This window comes from Notolabrus celidotus, chromosome 13 (genome assembly GCF_009762535.1).
Source record: "Notolabrus celidotus isolate fNotCel1 chromosome 13, fNotCel1.pri, whole genome shotgun sequence".
Taxonomy (NCBI): Eukaryota; Metazoa; Chordata; class Actinopteri; order Labriformes; family Labridae; genus Notolabrus; species Notolabrus celidotus.
This window is the reverse complement of record NC_048284.1, coordinates 12,924,056-12,946,053: the sequence shown is the minus strand read 5'-3', so window position 1 is coordinate 12,946,053 and position 21,998 is coordinate 12,924,056. Positions and strand designations below refer to the sequence as shown.

The 21,998-nt window shown below is 38.7% G+C and overlaps 1 protein-coding gene across 1 annotated transcript; it reads right to left on the bottom strand.

The window, feature by feature from the left end:
• Positions 1 to 1,482: 1,482 nt before the first annotated feature.
• On the bottom strand, positions 1,483 to 20,955 carry rab32a (RAB32a, member RAS oncogene family). The gene is made up of 3 exons (XM_034699710.1): positions 20,488 to 20,955; positions 6,710 to 6,987; positions 1,483 to 2,741 (listed from the first exon to the last, which is right to left on the bottom strand). Exons 1-3 carry the CDS (start codon positions 20,699 to 20,701, stop codon positions 2,592 to 2,594), a joined length of 642 nt encoding a protein of 213 aa, XP_034555601.1. The 5' UTR covers positions 20,702 to 20,955; the 3' UTR covers positions 1,483 to 2,591.
• Positions 20,956 to 21,998: the final 1,043 nt, after the last annotated feature.

Below are 21,998 nucleotides of genomic sequence, written 5' to 3'. Positions count from 1 at the left end.
ACAAACTAGTGAAAAGAGCTGGCACTGTGATTGGAACCAGGTTGGACTAACTGGGGGCTGTAGTGGAGAGATGCACACAGAAGAAGCTAGAGGCCATTCTAAATTACACAGATCATCCAACTTCACAACTTCTTTGTGGACCAGAGAAACAACGGCAGTGGACGGCTCATCTCTCTGCGCTGCAGGACTGAGAGATACAGAAAATCATTCATCCCTGCAGCCATTAGGCTTCATAACTCTCTAGCCAATGGGAGATGAGCTGACAGACACCTGAATTACTTGTTTTATGTGATTTTTATAATTGTATCTGCCAGACACCTGAATTTCTCTTCGGGGATTAATAAAGTACGTTCTATTGTATTCTATATTACACCATAATGTGCTTAAAACTTGAATAGGAAGCATTACAATGACAAATTGCATTGTACTGCCCCAAGTCAATATGTGACACATGCTTCATAGGACCACTTACAGAGAAAAAAGTAGGCTATACTCAGAAAAAAAGTAGCAGGCCTATGCAGTCAGGGTTCTAACCTCTTCACTAATACATGCTCAACCGCTTTACTGCCATGGCCTGGACTGGCAGTGAACAAGAGCTGCTGTAATGTTTGCACACAACACTACATTCCTGCTCGGCTAACAATTAGGTGTGTGGAGGAGCACAAGCTGTAGTGTTGTGAGCACAGTGTCTGATGACTATCACACACTGCTTCTTGAGTGGAGTCACATGGTTCTCTCTCTCTCTCTTTCTTTCTCTCCCTCACACACACACACACACACACACACACACACACACACACACACACACACACACACACACACACACACACACACACACACACACACACACACACACACACACACACACACACACACACACACACACACACACACACACACAGTCGGTCTGAGTCACATATGCAGCTTTATCCATAGTCCTTTGTATTACAGGTTTCTCTGCAGGGAGACACCACTTTGAATGAACTCTGTATCACTGCTCTACACTAACATTCCTAGGTTATGTAAAATCTAGGCTGGTGAGGTTGTGGAATTTATACTACCAAATTTTAGCTTGTTTCATTATTTTGAATAAAATTTAGGCACTTTCCAAAGATACAGTAATGGAGCTAGAAGATAATTCTTGCATTGCTATCAGTGTTATATCAGTGGTTATTGCTGCCAATAACTGTAAGTCGCCTGTACAATAAAAAGAATGCTAATGTGTTTGAGGCTTGAAGGCCAAGATCTCTCTACGGCGAGGTAAAAAAATCTAATCTGAATTGGTGCATCTGCCTATGAGTCTTGAAAGCTAAACAGGTATCTAATTTTATAACAATTTAAGAGCTCATAATGTTGCAATTTACAGTGAAGACCTCATTTATTCATCGCCACAGTTTTTCTGTAAGCAAACAAGATTTCAGTGTTAGTGTTAGCACACATAAATACATTAGTTAAACATTGTAATAACTAGTAGACAATGACATCTGTTAAAATGTTTATTCTATTTTGGTCTTGAAGATTTAAAGTAATTCCACATGTAAACTCAATCTTAACTCCATGTTTTAAAAAATCCTTCATATTTAATCTGAACACTTCAACAGGTTACGTTCTTTATGTACAAGAGTGTAGTCCTCTTTAGGATTCTGTTTTTATGACATCCCACAGGTTGTATGATGCATGCCCCAACACATTATAAAAAAAAAACACACACTGTAAATAAGATCTACATTTTCATACTGGTGCAATGACAATGGAACAAAGTTTTTTTCAGTGCCATACAAAGTACTGTTAATACAATGTTTCTTCCTGAAATACTGTGTTCTTGTAAATGTCTGAGAAAACAACAACAAGTGTTCCCCTCTAATCAACATTACAAAAAATCATGGCATCATGGCACATTAAGAAAATATGGCATAAAGACAGACGCAATAATAATGTTCAACTTGTGTCTTCATTTTAAATAGAAGTCTAAAGAACAGCAGGGACACAGACATATGAGTGCAGTGAAAAAGTTGTTTAAGGGGCATAAAGTATGGTAACGGAAGAAATATTATAGAAACACTGAACAAGGAAGTGTTTTGTTTTACAGATAACTTTGAATATAAAGGACATTACGAGAGAGTTGATCAAACTGACAGAGGATACAGGTAGTTTTCTACTTTGTTGTACAACCTGCACCCTTTTTTTAGGAATGGTTTAGTCCAGGGCAAAGGGGAGACCGGCAGGGTTCAAGTGTGGGGGGCTGGATGGGGCTTACAGCTGGTATTGAATGCAGAAATCTATAATGAAAAAACACAATAATAAAGATCCTGTGGTTTAGAAGTGTGAACATGGAGGAGAAAGCTAAGGGGGCTGACATAAACATCAAGATAAAATTGTTGTTTTATTCTGGCCTAGGGAAAGCTACAGTGACAAACTTCAATCAAATGGGCATCAGTGCAGAGTGGAGGAGGAGATCCTGGAGCTTTGGAGACCCAAAACAATTCATATTCCTCTGAGAGGCTGCAGCAGAGGGCTAGGAGCCACAGGCCGGGTGAGCGGGTTGGACCCTGCCAAAGGGAGGCGGATGCCTAATGTGAACGGACTGAGTGTTAGCAGCAGCCTGACTTGCTCTCAGCAGCCACAGTCTCCTGGTCCAGTTTGATCCGGTCTCCGTTGCTCTCCTCGTATGGTAATCCTTTGTCATTAGCCAAGATGTTCTCTACTAGGAAACAAGCTGCCTCGTCCACGTTTATGTTTTCCTAAGAAAAGGTCAAAATGGAAGATGAGACATTTAATCCAAGAAAAAACTGTACATTTATGCTGTTGACATTTGTCCTTTCCCATCTTGCTTCTTTCAGTCCACTACCCTCTTTATGTGAAGCAGCCTGCAGTGACATGAGCAACAGCTGTGAGACAGAGACAGTGTCAAGAAAACCAAAAAGGTAAAAACTGCAATTTCCTTGTGTCCTTCACACCATGCCAAAAGCTGTCTGCCCATGGGTTGATAATGTAATGAATATTAATGACTCTTCTCCAGAAAAGAAAATCAACACGGGGTAAATGTTTGGGGGTATAATGAACTGTGCAAAATAAAAAAACTATTTGGTTTAAACAGTTAAGAATTACTATAGTGATTGAAGTCTTATGTTTTTTTTTCTTTTTTTTTTAAATAGTATGAAATCTGGCAAAATTGGAGGTGCATCTCAGTACAGTAAGGAGCAGATTTTGTCCTGAAAAGGGGTTCATTAGTTCACTTTCTCCCAAGTAAGTACTCAGGTCAACATGATATGAGGGGAAAGTTGAAACTGCATACGTGTCCCAGTTGCACAATATGTGGATAGGATGCGAGAAGGGAGCCATGTATTAAGCAAGACCTCCATGTAGGAAGTGGTTACCATAGTAACTATCAGGATAAACGTAGAACAGTGACGTCGCTGGGAGGCCATAAAAGCAGAGGAAAGGATTTCTTTGTGGCGCGTCTTGGGTTTGGGTCTGTCTGTCTGTCCAGGCTGATCAGAGATGTGAGCTTGATGCTGTATCTTCAATAAACCCGCAAAGGCTACAAGTTGATCCTGTCTTTGTGTTATTTAAATAATAAGTTGATTAACCATCGGGAAAATCGACAACACATTCAGCAAAGGGCCACGTATCAGATTTGAACCCAGGCCTGCTATAGCTACTATAGCTTCTATATATGGGGAGCATGATTTAACCCTCCTGTTATGTTGCAGGTCAAATTGACCCATTTAAAAAAATGTTAAAAGTATGTTTTCGCTATGAAACTTCTTCAGCTTGGCTTAATTAGCGTGAATAACATATAAAATAAAAATGGTTCATTGTGTGTTTATATTACATAGATGTTGTTCACGGGTCAATTTGACCCTGCAGGAGTCAGAAGTGGCAAATACTAAATGAGTTTCTTTGCAACTGTGATACATATTTCACTCCAATCTCTTTCCAATGTACACAAAAAAAAGTTTCAACTTTACTTTTTATAAAAAAACGAGTGAATTATCCTCTTTGAATCATGATCTGTGAGAATTAAAGAACACCAATTCACTAAATATTAATTTAAATTGTTAGTAATGGAGTTAATTATGACATTTTAAAAAATGTAAATTTTGATTTTTTTGGGGTTCTGACACTTTTGAATCATTAAATATGCCCCAGGTCAAGTTGACCCAGGAACATTATTGCTGTCCCTAAAAAACAAACATAGCAGGAGGGTTAACCACTGAGCTGAACCAGTGCCCCACCATTCCATAATCTTAAACTATGCTTGGTTGTCTGCCAGATTAGAGGCAGGACATATATTTAGACCAATTTTTTTTTTAGATGTGTTATGACTGGCAGCTGCAAGATTTTTCTAAACACAACTTTTCTGTGAGTTCTTAATGGATTCAGAATAGAGGATCTCTACCATGCTAACTTGAAAGCTTCCCAGAAGTAAAGCCAAAAGATTTGAAGCTCCCCTTACTGGCTGGCTGCAGCATAGACTGCCTCCTCCATGTTAACAGATGGGACATGAGTCACACTTATAAAACAAATAATTTCAATCAATAATCATCAATAATTTTCTCCTAAACATGGATTTTGTTTGTTATAGTAAGTTTTTATAGGGGTCATTTGATGACACAATGGATACTGCTCTTTAAAATCTGAGAAGGGGAACTGAACTAGTAACAACCTCCTAACTACAGGAACTAGTTCAACAAAAACATCATGGGAGAGGTTTATAAAGGCCAGAGAAAGTGAACAGCCCTATAAAAATGTAATAAAAACTAAACATGCTTCTCAACAAGGGTGTCTTATTCTCTTGTAAATGGTTTGGAGAGCGCAGGGTTAAAGAGACAGAAAGTGAAAGAAAGTTTAGTAGCCCTGACTGCATTCAATAACAGGTTTTTTTTAGGTTGAGTCACACACCAGGCATGCACAACAACACTTCACTGAAAGAATGGGAATGGAAGTAAATCATTCACACACACACTTCATCACATGACACAACATGTGACACAGAAGGTTATTTGAAAATCTGAATGAGTTAATAAATTTACTCTGGCTGGCAAAAGTCATCAAAGCATTCCTCCACATGAAAGTGGAACAGATAATTATGGTTAAATGGGTAAAAGTGTGCACTTTGGACTTATTGGGCGTTATGACTTATAAAGTCAGACAGTTAGTATTTTGAAAGGAACCAAAAGCTTCCTCTGGGCATCTCCTCAAAATGTGTCATGTTGTGACTCAAACACAACTGCGTGATTCAAAGGGTTTCATTCATCAGTCAGCATGAGCTGGCACATGCTGGCCTTTTGTTTGAGTTAGCCTGCGATTGCTTACACAGTTACCGGCTGATCATTAATATGTAATATGTACAACTTTAAAGAACTTGCACCAATATGTTAGTACTTCTTCACACTTCAGAGGGAAGTTTGATATTTTGTGCTATATGCTTCTTTCACATGTGTTCAATCTGCAAACTTAGAGTACTGCCTGGCATTTTGCAGAACAATAATTAAGCAGAGGAAGGGGCCATTTTGGACAGTAAGTGATATCCGATGTTTATGAAATATTCTAAAAGTAATATTTTACACAAAGGGCATTTACAAGAAGTAGTTTACTTCCATTGCTTTGCTTTCACTTTGGTAAATGATCTGAACACTTCTACCCACACTCAAGAGTAAAACTGTTGTGTGGCCTTATCTCTTAAAAGAACATTTGTTGAAGTGAGAAGCAGCAGAAATGATCTCACTTCAACAAATCCTACGCACAAGGACAAAACTAGAGAAGCGCGGCGTAAACACTTTAACACACTAACACCAAACTTGTGTCACCACGACCAAAGCTGACGAGATACACCACGGAACATTATCTTTCAGAGCCTTGCCCCGCAATCTCTCACAGCTCTGGGATGCAACATCAATCAGTGTTATCTACACCAAATCACAGCAGCTGTCTGACAAATCCTTTCACTCCTTTGAAATGTAAAGTTCCACACATGTGGTGCATGAATGGAAATGGCAGCGTAACAATAATAATAATTTCCTGGCACAAGTTTCCAATTTTATGATTTGTGACGTTTCATAAGGAAAGAAATATTAGGAACCCAATTCCAAAGTTAATTTCACCATATACTTATTTATGCAAACTGCAACACTGAACCCTGAGTAAGGGATCAAACATGTGCAATTTAAAAAAATATTAAGTTAGGGCCCATGTGTTCAATGAAAGCAATTTCACAATCACTACAGTGTGATTACACCATCTGAAATGAGCCTGTCTTACCCACAGGACACATTCTGAGGATTTCCTGTCTGCAAAAAAAAAGGGAAGAATCCATTCATTAAAATGGCAAAATGTATTCACAATAAAAGCCCAGTGGGTCCTTTTATTCTGGCTCAGCTATGCAGGCATTTCAAAGCCCTTATCACATCTGATTTGCCACAAACAAAGTCACGCTCAAGCGTTAAATAAGATTTGAAGCCATTGCTAGTCATGTTTGGACCATGACTTGAGAAGCTTTGCAGGAGAAATGTACTTCTATGATGTTGAATATTTCAGAATGCATTGATTTGAGGCCTAACTTTAGTAATTTCATGCTGCTTAGTTTTGGTTTAAAGTGTGGAGATGCTAGTAATACAACACTAGATGAGAGCCTGTAACACAGGTGAAGACAGCACTGTATGTAGAGTTGCATTGATCTATTTTATCCATATTCATCATCTCTCACCTTTGCTGAGGTTTCAAACCAGCCTAGAAAGCCAGTCTCTCTGCAGAAATTGTCCATTAGGGCTGTGCTGTTGGAGATGTCTTTCTTCTGGTCACATTTATTAGCGAGCAGCACTGATGGGATAGGGTTGCCATTAGCTAGCTTCACCTTGCTGTCCAGGTCATGCTTCCACTTAGCAACCGCTTCAAATGTGGAGCCCCGTGTCACATCGAACACCACAAACGCCCCCACAGCCTCTTTGTAGTACACTCGTGTCATGTTCCCAAATCGCTCCTGACCTGCAGGGAACAGAAAGTAAATTTACATAAACATTTGCGTTTTCACAAAGCATGTAAAAAAACAGTGTATGGTGAATCCTCAAAAAGAAGAGTGATACACTGTAGGTCTAATTTCTTTCTCAATTCTTCAAATTCCAATAAACGCTCTGCAATTTTCTTCCTCGAAATGTAGCCCAAAAATGATGATCTTATTTGACCTACTTTTCCATCGTGGAGAAAGGCAGCAGTAATCTGCCATGATAATAAGCCCATTCTCTGAACTCATCCTGTCAGACACTCTGAGGTGATATTTCACAAAGGCAAAGCAAGGGGAATTACCAGCAAAGTATAGGGTGTCACCATCAATCTGAGAAGCCTGCTTTTAAATAAAGCCGGCCCATATCTGTCTTTTCACTGAAATCATCCATATTCTTTTGCATTAAAACAGTTCAATGAATCAAAATAGTGTATTTTCTATATTTATCTATATTTCAGTTTCTGTATTTGTATTGAGATTCATGCAGTCATGTAAAATGAGGATATAAACTCTTGAGTTGAGAGATAAGGCACATGATCTGATATAGCTTTCAGTCAACCCAAGTCACTGCTATTAGCATAAATGTGCACTGAGGCGTACAGGACAGGATTTCAATGGGGGAAGTGAATCTATGGTTCAACTGGCCAATTGTACCTCTGGTAACAATTGGCTTTCATCACACTCTCAAGCATACTGATGTGAGCTGAAGCTCTAATCACAGAGAGCAGTCTGGCCCAAGTCTCCAATGAGGCCGTAACCAACAATGTGTTAATTCATACCTTAATACTTTCATACTTCCTCAGCTAGGAGAAATGAGTTCCATCTGCTCATCCACCTTCGTCATGTACATTTAATTATAAAGACTATTTCCTTAAAGAGCGGGTAATACGCTTTTTCAGGCTTTATACTGTTCTTCTGGTACCTGTGATTTACAGGTTAAAAAAAATCCCCATTTTTTCACACTGGTCTTTCAGAAAACCCTAATTTCAGCCTCTGTCTGAAACGCTTCATTCTAGATGCTGTCTCTTTAAGGCCCACCAGCTCCACAAACCCCCTTTCCTCTGCTTGGCAAGCCCTCTGGAGGCCTTGGAGGGCGTAGACCGTTTCCTTCCACGATGCCATGGAATAGAAATAACAATCCGCTAGTTAGGAGATCCTTGTCTGATGACCTCATCAGTTCAGGAAATCTTTTGAAGATCTCACTGTATTTTACGAACGGATGTTTGGAGCAGTTTACACACAAATTCAGGGATTTCTACAACATGTGCATAGCTAGCGGTTTAATAATTTGCACACGTTTAGCATGGACTTCCAATATTGTGACTTTATATCTGTGTTTGAAATACAAGAAAGCATAATACCCTGTCTTTAAACGTACCACAGCAGTTTTATCAAACTTTACTTAAGTAGGAGTAATTAGTGCAGTCAGCTGGGAACATCATAGCCTGCAGGTTTGTTGCACCCCGTGAGTATTTGCTTGAGCAAACACTCACACTCCCTATTTTGTTACTGTTCTAAATCTTTTCAGTGACTTTTTGATTATAAGGAAAATACACAGTTTCACACAAACTACATATAAGCTGCTAACTCTAACATGCAGGACAAATCAGGTTTTCTATTAAGTGACAAATATGTGAGGTAGATCTAAAGATATTTTCAGACACATTGATGGGGAGATGTTAATCATGTTCATGTTAGGAGCTTGTCATTACATAAACTTGCTTTATTTTCAAGAACAGAAATCTGTTTGAGGTTAAAATGTAGGTTGTTTCTAACGACACAGAAGAAGAAGTGGTTTCATACAGACACACACATCTAAACTTTTCAAGAGGTCTTGTGCTACATCGTGCTATTATTGTGTCATGTAGTTTGGGACTTATTTTGGCCTGGTCTCGGTCTTGTCACAGCCTAGATACACGCTGGCCTTGTTCATGACTTGATCTTGATTTAGTTGGTCTCGGCTACGACTCTCTCTGTCACAGAAGATTGTAATCAAGTTTTGGTTTTGGTTTCAAAGCCTATAACTTATTTTCAGAGAATCACGCATTTAACTGTGAAAGGAGTCACTCATTCAACTTCTTCAGATTCCGCCTCTGAATCAATTCAAAGCTTTCAAAGGCTTAAGGTAGTATTTAGTGGATTTAGCACATATTTTTCCTACACTAATCCATTTAAAGAAAGCCTGAAGGTCAGGTGTAATTGTTAAATGTATTAGAAAGTTAACTAAGAATTGAGTCACAAACCAGAAAACGAACCAAAAAGCATTTGAGGAAGCGTGAGCACCACTTCCTCTCAGCTTACTTTCGCTTTGCTGTAGCGAAGGGAAGTGGAGTGATGGGCGCAGTGCGGGTGTGAGCCAGAGAGTGAATACACTGTGGGGCCCACAGGCCTGACAGTAATTGCTCATAATTGAGAGTCTAATTTTAGCTGATGTAACCCCAGGTGAATTCACCAGAGACACGACACAGTGGGATAAAGAGACCATAGACAGAAATAAGGCTTTTATTTCAAGGCCTCGTCGAGCTAGTACATCCAGCAGAGTGGAGGAAAATGCAGAATATAGGAAGAAATTACTGACTTAATCATTTCAAGGACAGTTTAAAAATTCTATTTAAAGGTCTAACAGAGCCCAAAAATAATTTTACAGCATAGTGGAGTGACTACAGCATTTAAGTAGGCTATGTGTGCAACACTCACAGTTAGCGCTGTCAGCTGTTAGTTTCCAGTAAGGTAGGCTACAATGATAGCAACACAGCTACCATTTTCCCTGTTATGTCACGCACAGAGAAGGAGGCTCAAATACTGTTATGGGATTGTACTGCTAGCTGAAAAATCGTTATGCTATTATCTTTTGGGTGACAAGCAACTAAATACCCACTCTGAGTGTGACATTGATGGAAAATTTAATTTGTAATATGATAATATGATACATATACTTTGGGGCTATTTTGTGTGTGGGTAATGAAGAGAGCTAGCAGCAGGGAGCTAGCTTAGCCATTGCAGCAGGTTAGCTAGAAATGTGAGAGACTTGACAGAAAAATTATAATAAAAAAAAAAAAATAATAATAATAATAATCAACTTTTCAAAACGGGGTTAAAAAGTTCTTTACAAATGAAAAAAATAAATAAAAGAAAGTAAAAAGAGATATGTGAGGAATTAAAATTAAAACAGAGCAGCAGGGAGGGATGGAAAATAAGAAGTAAAAAAGGTAGACCATGAAAGATGGAAAAGAATAAAACAAAAAAATGCTAAAACCAACAAGAGTAGAATAGCCAGAAGAATAAAACCAAAGAAATATAAAATATTAAAAGAGAAAAAATATAAAATATAAAATATAAATTACTGCCTCTGATGCTGTCTAAAACAGGATGAAAGCATATTTTTGCCTCTTTAATAGAGGCAAACAATTCCAAAAAGAAAAGAATGAAAAAGCCAGAAAACTCAATTAAATTTCTGTTTTCGGCTCAATAAAATAAAATAAATCTTGTGACCAATGAATGGAAAACAAGGACAAGTTCACAGACTTGTTATAATCAGACACTCATAACAGCCCAGATTTTAGATTAGATTAGATTAGATTTAGATTTGAGATTGATAAAAGTTGAGAATAAGTATGATCTTTCATTCAGTCCAGGAACTGAGGAAAATCAAATCAATAAACTCTGAAGCTCCAGTGACAGCATGTCATCGTCTACACTCAATACTGTACTCGATTTTCCTGAGAGGTCTTGTCCCTGTTGCTGGGTGGATTCTTTAGCACAGCCAGCCCTGTGATGTTAAAGTCACTTCTCCTTGGAGAAAAGTGGCAGAAACGACTTGAATCAGTTTATTATATCCGTCAATATGGCAGATTGTAGTTGAGCACATGCAAGTACACACCTGCATGCTCACACACACACACTTGCCTGCTTTAATGAGTCATTTTAGGGGTATTGATGTGGTGCTGTGGTTCTACACAGGAATCACTTACAGTGAATGGCAGCAAATCAAGTGCCATAAGTTAGCATGATAGTTATTCTGCTGTATTAAACCGAGTCCTGTAGAACAAAGCATGGAGCAAATTTAGCACTCTATGCAATTGGAGTAAGAGCACTCTGTCATTTTCAACAGAGAATGGTGAAATCTGATTTATTAACTCTACATAAACCAATACTGCTAATGTTTACTCAAATCTTATTTTTGCTACACAATGTAGAGCACAAAGGAATAAGCTGAATCAGGCTTTTAATAGGACAGGCAGTGCTACCAGGATTAGACCGTTGTGGATTACGGTTAATTTGTTGAAATTGTTGACACAAGGAAACAGATATCATTAGACTGATGATAACACTGATGATCAATTTATTTGCCAGTGATTTTCTTGCAATGCAATAATAATTTTCATTAACAATCATGTCCCTCTTCCTTTATTTAGAGAAAGTTAAGTATAGTTTGTTCAGATAATTTTAAAAGACCTGGGGTCCTTCTCTGTCATTTGTAAATTCTATTCCCTCTCTTGAGGACTAATGTGGTGTACGTCTGGTAGGCCAAGTTGTGGAAACTCGTTTCAAGATTTTGTTTGTAAGAAACAAGTAGGACATTTTTTTATTTTATCTATTTATTTTTTATTATTATTATTATTTTTGTTGTTTGTTTGTTTGTTTTTCTTGTTGTTTGTGTTGTGTATCATATCTTCTTTCTGATTCGTGAGCACTTCCTGCTTTCTTATTTTTAAGGTAACATTTCAAAACACATTGGATTGGACTCTAGTGGTTGTCATTGTATGATGTGTTCTTGATTGTCTGTAAAAATATAAAACTGGGTAACATGCACTTTTTGAATGATGTATACAGCAGAAAAACCTAATAAAAATATATTTAAAAAAAAAAAAATCATGTCCCTAAACTTCCCTCAGAAATGAATTCTATCTTTTAATGTGATGTTCATTGTCAAAAAAGTCTAGAAAATATACGGTGTGCTTTGGTGTGCACTATATTTTTAATTTTGCTCAAAACTTTCAAAAGATTATGGAAAAAGCAGCTGTTAAATATCATACTTTTATAGCATAGCATACCCTACACTTCCTAAGATAACATGCAGTGGCCAAACATGGGAGTAAAGTGAAGCCGTCTTTATTCTGCTTTGAAATACAGCCAAAGAAAGGGCTTGCATTTCATTGGTAACTTGGTAAGAGATTAATGTAGACCAGTTTAGTTCAGTTCAGTTCAGAATCTGCCCCGTGGATCTATCTTTTCATACTGTCTTTGCTCAGAGTTTTTATGAATGCCATACTTGTATTAGCAAGCTAGTCATGTCTTTCTAAAATTTTTGACTCAATGAACACAAAAGATGTCAGGACTGGGATTAGGGTACGAGGCAGATCTACATTCCTGCTCCTCAAAGACAAAGGTTGACAGTCATTGATTTATACTTCATAACTCTCATGTTTTATGTCCCTTTGTTTTTCATTCAAACCCTGCAGGAAAAAAAATGTATTTCTTTCTAATTAAATAACTTATACAAACATTAACGAGTGTCATATGCTGCTAACTCAATCAGCATGAAGCACAGGAATGGACTGAGCTGACTGAACAATGGAGTATTTACACTCTGAATGCCACTGAGGAGCATGAGACTCCAGGAGAGAACAAAGGCGTGTGCTGCTGCCTCAAACACTCAACATGCCTCCAAACTAAAGAGAAGCACATCTGAATGTGTACCTCAGCACAGAAAGGGAACTCTTGTAGTATTCCAAAGGCTTTGATCTAGGACACCACATTGATGAGTACCAGTGTGTGACCTTAAGAACAATTGTGCATTCTGGGTAGAAAGTAACGCATGAAAACATCAGGAATCTGCAGAGACAGAGCTGCTTGATGAAAGGAAAACTGTTTGGATTCAGCCGCTGTATCGTCTCTGTTTGTTGTGTGGGAGAAACAGAAAGAAAAAGTCTCATCATTATCCATAGCCCTGGCAACCCCAGTTTCCTCTACGGTCGTACATACTGCTATCATGTGGGCGTTATTACCATGGAAACTGTCCAAGCCAGACACGGCAGTAGCAACAGCAGCAGTCTCCGTCTGTTGTTAGGAGGCAACTGGCTGTGAAAGTTCCCTGCACGCCCTCTTAACAACTAAAGTAACAAAGACCAGAGCAGGGTCAAGTCGCTGAGGTAGTCACTAACACAAGATTTATCAGAGAAACTGCGGACAACACATGACCGGCACGTTCAAATTCCACAGAGCAGCATGTGAGGGGTGACTCTCTACAGCTTACTACTGAGCACAATCTGAGTCCCGGGAAAATCCCCGAACCTTATGTGCTGTTACCGTTGTTTTCCCCTCACCTTCAAGCTAAGGTTTCCTGGATCATGATCAATGTAAGCTGCAGCACAAGGTTGTAGGAATTAAGTTTACAACAACCATGTTTTTTGAGGAATTTTAAGCATGATATTCACATGTGACTTGTTTTAAACTCTAGTGGAGAATCTGTGAGATTATCCAGCACAGGCAAGGAAGTGTTTCAAGGTCTTTGTAACAGTTGGTAGTAAATAAAGCCATGGAATGAATTCTCCAGATGTAATAAGGATATATTTAGATTACCAAAATATTTTCCACTAAAGGTACAACTTCCAACAGTAAACAAAAGAAAGAAACATTGTTTGTCTTGAAGTTGGGTCTCTGTTCATAATTTGACATAGAGTGGTCTAGACCTCCTATGTTTGTAAAAGCATCTTGAGATAACGTTTGTTGTGATTTGGCACTATACAAATAAAGGTTGATTGACTGATTGGTTGATTGATTGATTGTAAAATATTCAAGGGGGCATATACTGGGGAAATACTTAGCTCACAAAACAAGATAGAGAGAAAAAAAAAAGGTACGAATACCTTTAAGAAAGTCTTTTTAATAAAAAGGTAAGGATAATAGTGATGGACTGTTGTTACGTATGTATTGTTTTAAATGCTAGTATGTTTTTATCATTTGTATTGTACATTCTTTTACATCTGTGGGGACCACAGATGAAAATGAGCTTATAGCCAACTCTGGTTTGACAGTTTTTGTTTTGCATGGCCCCCGTCAAATAAACTAATAAATGAATAATAAATAAATCAAATCAAATCAAAGTTGTCCCTGAGAGTTTCATTCATCCACCACATGGGATGTTAAATTCAAGAATTGAAAATACAGTGAATAGGGATGTTACTCTACTGGGCAAGGAACAGTTTCATAAGTATCAAAATCATGGGGACTATAAGCTAGAGAGCCTTGCAGTCACCTGACCTCAGCTCAGTTAAACACAAGGAAGAGATTTTGGAGTGAATTTTTTGAAGAACTCACACCATTATCATGAAATAAAGGAATAGATCTCAATTCTTAAAGTAGAGTTCCACAGACTTATAAAGCTCTAGACAGGGAACACATTTACTTTATTTCTTTCCTGCTGTTATTTCACTGTGCTCTTTGGCGCCTTCTCCTTCCATGTCAGGGCCAATGTTTTGTCAGACTGATGTCCCTGAAATGTCTTGGCATCACCTTTTGTATTTACAGCACTAATTGCCAAGTGAAGCTAAATTGCTTGGCAGTGATTTTGTTTTGTTCAGTATTTGCAAACTAGAGCTGAGACAGTTAGTCTTTTAATCTATTTGACCATCAACACAACGGTGTCAATGTGGCTGTGACTACTGGCTATTCAATCAATAGTTCAAGTTATTTATGCCTTTTGAATAATGGCCAAATCCACCAGGAACCTAAGCAGCAGATAGGCAAGACTTCTGTTTTTGTTTGATGCTGGAGCACGACACATCCATCAGCACAGAGCAGATCGAGTGGGACACCAAGTGAGGTATCGAAGCAACATTAAAATGTCCGGTAATTTTCAAAATAAAACACTCTGTGTTATTGATAGATCATATTTCACTTAACTACAACAAGAGTAATCTGATAATCGTTGATTCATTAATTACTATGGGAAAACCTCGACCTTGTGAGCGGCGTATTGTAAACGTAGAACACCCCCTATTATTGCTTTCTCATGTCACAGTGTTTTTTATTTGTCTTATCTGACTATAAATGGAATATGACTTATTAGAGTGTCAGGCAAAGCATTTTGCTTTTCCTCACAACTTATAGAGCGTCTATTACCTATTTAGTGGAGATAATAAAAAAATGATTAAAAGTTTGCCAAACTTTTAGTGATTTTATACCCTTTCAAACACATAATGTCTACTAATGACTCCTTGCAGCAGGTCAGTCTATGAGTGGTCATGAAGTAAGTCAGATTTTGCCTCACATGAAGGTTAATATGAACGTTCAAAATGTAAGTGTCTTTTGTCCCCCAATAAAGACCTGACCTTAAATAAACATAAATGTCTGTATTAAATACGTAGTATCCGTGACGTCACCCATCTGTTCCTGAGCGCTGCTTTGAAGCCAATCGGTGGCAGCAGCCATATTGGAAATGCACAACTCAACCAGACATAGTGTGATGTAAAGGGGCGGAGTTTGAGCCTCCTAGACAACAGCTATCTAACATGTTTATTAATGCTGCAAAGATCGTCTTTTTTGAATTAGTGTCTATGTGGTTTCTGGTGTTTCTGCAGCCAGCCTCAAGCAGATTCTCAATGAATTGCAGTTTATAACACTTCCGCATGGGCTTCATAGTTTGAGACCGGAGGTTGCTGCTTGGGAGAAACACAAAGTCACTGCCCACACATACTCACATATTCATGTACAGCAATAAGAAAATATCTGGTATCTCCTGTTTCTCCTATCTACCATGTTTGCTGACCACATAGCTTGAAATCATGTTGGAAAATGGCAGTTCTTGGGTCATGTGCTTGGCTTTTCCTGAGAAAACTGCCAGTTACCACTGTAATGACAGTGTTAATGTGCAACCACCTACTTCATCAGGAATGGCTGCCATTTTTATCTGACCTCCTCGCCAGAGGAAGCTCAAACTTGTTTGGTGATGCAATATAATTGAAAACATATTATTTACCTTCAGAAAATAGCTACAATTAGCTTTGAACCAATTGCTAGCTCACTGTGATTCGAAGGCGAAGAAAAGTATGCAACAGGGAGGATGTACATTAAAGTCAAATTACCTCAAGCTATTAGAGAGTTAGCGTTTTATTTGGCTAAGTATGTAGAGTAAGCTTCCTACAAAAATGTAAATACGTTTTTAATATTACTGTTAGCAAGGAATTTAAGACTATGCTGTAATATCACACAATGAAAGAAATGTTAGCTAAGATGTAGATAAATGCTAACATTAATAAAAACAGTTTATTTGCTTTGAAATATTCCCCATTGTCTTTCTTTATTTTCACTGTTCATCATATTTTTGGTCGATAACATGTTAACAATTTATCTGGCTCCCTATGCAATCCTGAAATACAGCAGGCTGCCATTGAAATAGCATGAGAATTTTGTAAGTGCAGGATCAGAGGAGATACAGCAGCATGGTGAATTCGTTGGATGAGTGGCCTTACAGGTGCTGCCTTTTTTTTACCATGGTGGTAATTATCCTGTCTGTTAGCTTAGACGAATCCAGAAAAGAGAAGCTATTCAGGGGGCAAAGGGGGTGGGGAAGCCTAGAGCTTCATAGACTTTCATGTTGCCCCCTCTTGTAAAAGCCACTGATTACTATCATTCCTCCAAGACTGTAATTATTATTAAGGGTTGGTAAAAGGCACGCAACTCCAAAGTTGCTCTCACAATGTTGCCAAGAAGATAATTCCTCCTCCTTTTCTGCACGATTAAATGGCTTAATGGCTGGCCCTAATGACTTGGCAAATATACTCCCAGCTTTCACACCCACGTTTCGTCACTTATCTTATTCTCGGTCTGTCCTCAGGCTTGGCCTCGGTGTAGGTGTGAATAATGTGATTTATTATCTGTGTCATCTAACCTCTGTTTCTGGTCAGTGTGTGTGCTAAAAATGCTTCCCTTGCCAAATCTGTGCAAGCATGTTACCCTGTCTCCAAAAATAATATCAGTCTCTGTGTGTGAGACATTGTTTTATTTACCCTTGCAGATCCTCTGATCAAGTGTTATCTGGCTGTGACAGGCAGACGGCCTTCCCTCTCTCCCAGTCACAGATGCCCCTCTGCACGCACTGAGCGCGTGCTGCCGGGGCCCAAGTGACAACAGGCAACGTGGCCCACACTGCCAATCAGTCGGTGACAGACAAGCAAGTTGTTCTGGACGACAACCCTACCCACACACAGACATAGACACCCAACTGTCTGCTGTCTCTCTGTCACTGCTGTTAGTGATGGAATAAATAAAAACAGCAGTCTTCTAACCATCTGTCCTGATCCTTCTCAGCATATGAGGTTTGCCTGATCAAGGGAGAAAAAGATGGATCTGCACACTCATTTGGGCATTCAAAAGAACAGCTATCTAAGGCTTGAGCTAATCCATTTAAATCAGCTTTATTGGCAGGTATGCGGCAAGGAATTGGACTCTGGTTAATCCTTGTTAATTTTTGTTAACTTTCATCAGGATGAAAGCAAAATGTCTACATGAACAATGAAGACTAACTGGTTTCCCCGATTGATCCATTTTGTTTATATAAGCTAAAAGAGGTTGATTGCTAACCATAGACGTTATAAAATATGGAGTATCCGTGACGTCACCCATCTGTTCCTGAGCGTTGTTTTGAAGCCAATCGATGGCGGCAGCCATATTGGTAATGCGGAACTCAACCAGGCAAAGTGTAACGTAAAAGGGGTGGAGTTTGAGCCTCCAAGCCAACAGCTGTGTTCCCGTCCGGGAGTCAAGTCAGTCATGTCCTTATTTGGGCAAAAACTAATAATCTTAATATCTTCTGAACCGCCACGGTAGGAAAAAATTCACCCCCCGTACAGTGTGTGCCGATAGAGAAATTAGCAACGTAGAGCCAAGACGTTTTTTTGAACCAGGCTGTAAACATGTTTATTAATGCTGCAAAGATCGTCTTTTTTTAATTGGTGTGTATGTGGTTTCCGGTGTTTCTGCAGCCAGCCTCAAGCGGATTCTTGATGAACTGCAGTTTATAACACTTCCGCAAGGGCTTCATGGTTTGTGACCGGAAGTTGTCGCTTGGTTAAAATACACTATAAAAGGATATAGTGTATATCAACAGCATTGATGAATTTTGGACATTTTTATTAAATATGGACGCTACAAACGGCCGACTACACAGTAGAAAAATCAACCAAAAATCAAGCTAGGCTCTGAAAGACAAGGTAGGCTAATGTAAACAGCAGCCTGGCTAGCAGTTTCTTACATGTGTCTCTTGAAGAGCACTGGGTTTATCTTTAACCTAAAACTCTTGTTCTTTAACTGCCTGTGAATACTCCCATCTCCCATTTGTTTTGGGTAACTAGGATAATTTCCCCTGTGGACAATTAATAGTGAAGAAATCCTGAAGTTGACAAGCTGAGCTAAGTTAGCAACAGCTCTGCTAGCATAATAATAATAATAATAATAATACTTTTTTTTTTATAACGCACTTTTCATTTCAAGAAATCTCAAAGTGCTACAGGCACACAATGAAAAGGAGGGAACAAACTTGAACATTTCTTAAAAAGAGTACATAAAAACAATAAGTTCAAAGCCTCTTTGAAGAGGAAGCATAATTTTTCCTTAATGTGAAACGTATTTATTTTTATCAATTTAAATAATCTCTACTTTTAAAAACAGGGGGTGGGGGCTCACATAGAAACCTGTGACAGTTTTTTAATAAGCTATATTCTTAAAGTGTAAAAGTTTAGTGGACTTTCTTGTTTTGTTCAATGAGAAGCTGCCAATAAGATTTAAAGCCCTCACTTTTAAGTTGAAAAGTGTTTCCAAAGTTTAGGGTCCTCTTTGTTTGAAACGTTCTTCTGTTAATTTTTCTAAATAGGAGCACATGGAGAAAACAGTGTCCCTGAAGATAGGACTTACAGCAACCAAGACCCTTTCAGCATTAAGTTCATAATCTGTTCACAATCTGTTTGAGTGTTTATTTTTTTTTTTGAGAATTGAAAAAGTCTGGACAGCTTAAACCCTATTTACTCATCAGAAAAAATATTTACAGCGGACTCTAAAGATGCATTCAAATCTCAGGCAATACAATGTTTTAAACCAAACCCTATGAGAACACAATGTACCACACACACTATTCTCTCAGCACAGGCTAAATCACTTGCACATGGTCATTTTTAACAATGACGGGTGTTTGGGATACATCAGTTACCCATCTCCCATCATTAATCATCATTTACAGCCATATCTTCCTAAGCAGTGTAAATATATTCTTACACAGAGAAAACCTTGCCTGAATTACTTTCTTTAAATGCTGAATTCTCACAGAATTATAAACTACCTACCCTCTGAAACATGTGACACATATATTTCATGATTAAGTCCAACATCAAAGATAGTAAAAGCTCCAGGAAAATGACTGTAGATATAATCGCTGGCATTCCCATGGCGGCAGTCGGGAGACCACATATGCACGCAGAAAGAGGCCTTGAAGCCATGTGATCTCATTACTTCTTCTATAAAACCACCCACTGTAAACTTGTCTTATGAGTAACTTATGCAATGACTAGGCAGTTTCACATGCCCTCATGCCAGATGTATTTTTGGAAATGCAAATTGTGCATCAATCATTAAGAGATAGAGAGACTAATTGGCCATCACATGGGGTACAACCTCTTTCAAACTGTAGCCAGCCTGCATCTGTCAACTTGTGATATAAAACATTTTGTTTGTCTCTCATCTTCCCTCACTCCCTCTCCCACCTGTCCTTCTCAAGCACATCATTCTCAGACTCGCTCTGTTTACACTGAGATATTTCTGTGCCTGAAGATGACAAACATGAGAGAGTTTGAGCCGTCTGCCTGCCTGCCTGCAAGTGAGAAACTTTTTTATTTACACTGCTCTGATTTCTCTGCTTACCCAAGCTGCTGGTATGCACCGGTTGGTGTGTCTGTGTGTGTTTGCCAAGTTTAGAGGCTTTGAGGAGAATAAGTCACTGAAGTTTACTTAAAAACCTTTCAGAAATACAGTGATCGCAGAGGAGAGGGGGGGATTGGAAGTCTTCAAGGGGTGATATGCGCAGAATGAAATAAAGATGAGGGCCAGAGACACTTTTAGAACACAGTTAGAGAGAAAATATAACAAGACAAACATGAGTTTGGTTAATGGGGGCGGCGCTCAGTCTGTAATAACAACGTGACCTAAATTCCACTGACAATTATGAGCTGGTGATCATAAAGTGGAAAAGACATCCAGCATTAACACGATCAACCGGTATTTTCTGCTTTAAAAAGTCCTTTGTGCATTCACAGCAACCTGGGATGTTTACATTTCACTTCATATGCCTGGACACTGGAGGATATATGTGAATAAACATGACTGCAAAATGTTTTATTCTGCTATGTCAAAAGTTTTGTGCAAGCCAAAGTGAAACTTGTCACCCAAATCAGCTGTTTTGAGTTGCGTGTTCCAGCAAACCAGTGTGTTCTTACCTGCGATATCCCACAGCTGTAACCTGACAAGCGTCTTGCTGTCCCAGTTGATAACTTTAAGCGCAAAATCGACCCCGATCGTCGCCCTGTAGTGCTGCGAGAAAAGCTGGTGCACGTAGCGTTTGATGATGCTGGTTTTCCCGACGCCTAATTCCCCGATGACCAGCACTTTGAACAAGTACTCCTTGCACTCAGACACCGAGCCCCCGGCCATGCTGACTCTGACACTCACAACTTTTTCTTCTCTGAACTCAGACAGCTTCTGCTTTCTCGCTCATGTAGGCTCCCTGTCCTGTGAGGAGCTGCTGCTGCTGCTGAGGACTGACTGGGCTGGTCTGCCAGAGGAGAGGGCTGAGGGTCAGACTCAACAACGCAAATTACATTTGTCTCACCCCACTTTTTGCTAACTCTCCTTCCCCTTCTCCTCCTCCTCCTCCTCCATGCCGCTAAGCAACCACCTGATAAGTCATAGGACCCGGAAATGGAAGGGAAAGTTGACATATATGAGGTTCCTCGTGTTGTGGTGGTTGCAGCTGGCATGAATACAACGTTTCATGATTACAACTGATTTAACCTACAGCGATTTTTAATTATAGTGCCGTTATCATAAGAAATAGACTACCAAAATAGTTCCAGAAGTTTTAATGAAGTCCAGTCAGAAGAGTTTTAAAAATCCTGAATATGACTCTCAGTGCTGGAGCTGAGTGTTTGCGTGGTTTACAAAGTTATTAAAAACACACAAGATTATCTTAACTTACTCTTTGTTATCTATTTTATCTAATACATCTATTGTACCTTAAAATTATTTTCTCCCACTTATTTATCATCATTATCATTCTATTTATTTATTTATTTATTTTCTATTATTATTATTATTATTATTATTATTATTATTATTATTATTATTATTATTATTTTGTAGTTGTTGAATGGCCTTGTAATTGGCGGTGGGTGGGGAAGGGAGTTGACATTCAGATGTGACAACTGATGTCTTTTTAATATTTTTGTACCTTATGTTGTATAACACACTGTCTAAATTGTTGAACATTTTCTATAAGTAAAGTAGGAAAAAAAAAACATGTATGATTATTTATTTATTTATTTTTACTTATATTTTTCTCTTCCTTCCTTTTTGTATTATTTCTATATGTATGAACTATTTACTCTTATTTGTTAAAGCTGCTGTTGGTAATCAAGATTTCAAACGCCAACACGACAGTGCCGGCTTCCCAGCCAATCAGGAGAACCTAATAGGGTCCGCCCAAGCGTCAACCTCCGGTCTCAAACGATGAAGCCAATGCGGAAGTGCTATAAACTGCAATACATCAAAAATCCACTTGAGGCTGGCTGCAGAAACACCGGAAACCACATTGACATGAATGGGAAAAAGACGATCTTTGCAGCATTAATAAACATGTTTACAGCCTGGTTCAAAAAACGGCTTGGCCCTATGAAGCTAATCTCTCTAATGGAACACAGTTTTGCCCAAATGAGGACATGACTGACGTGAC

Excerpts from the sequence above, each read along its gene's own strand:
- rab32a (XM_034699710.1), bottom strand. The coding sequence starts at position 20,701 with ATGGCCGGGGGCTCGGTGTCTGAGTGCAAGGAGTACTTGTTCAAAGTG. Across the intron at positions 6,988-20,487 it reads ACAGCTGTGGGATATCGCAG|GTCAGGAGCGATTTGGGAAC; the intron begins GTAAGAACACAC and ends TGTTCCCTGCAG. Across the intron at positions 2,742-6,709 it reads GGTTTGAAACCTCAGCAAAG|GAAAACATAAACGTGGACGA; the intron begins GTGAGAGATGAT and ends ACCTTTTCTTAG.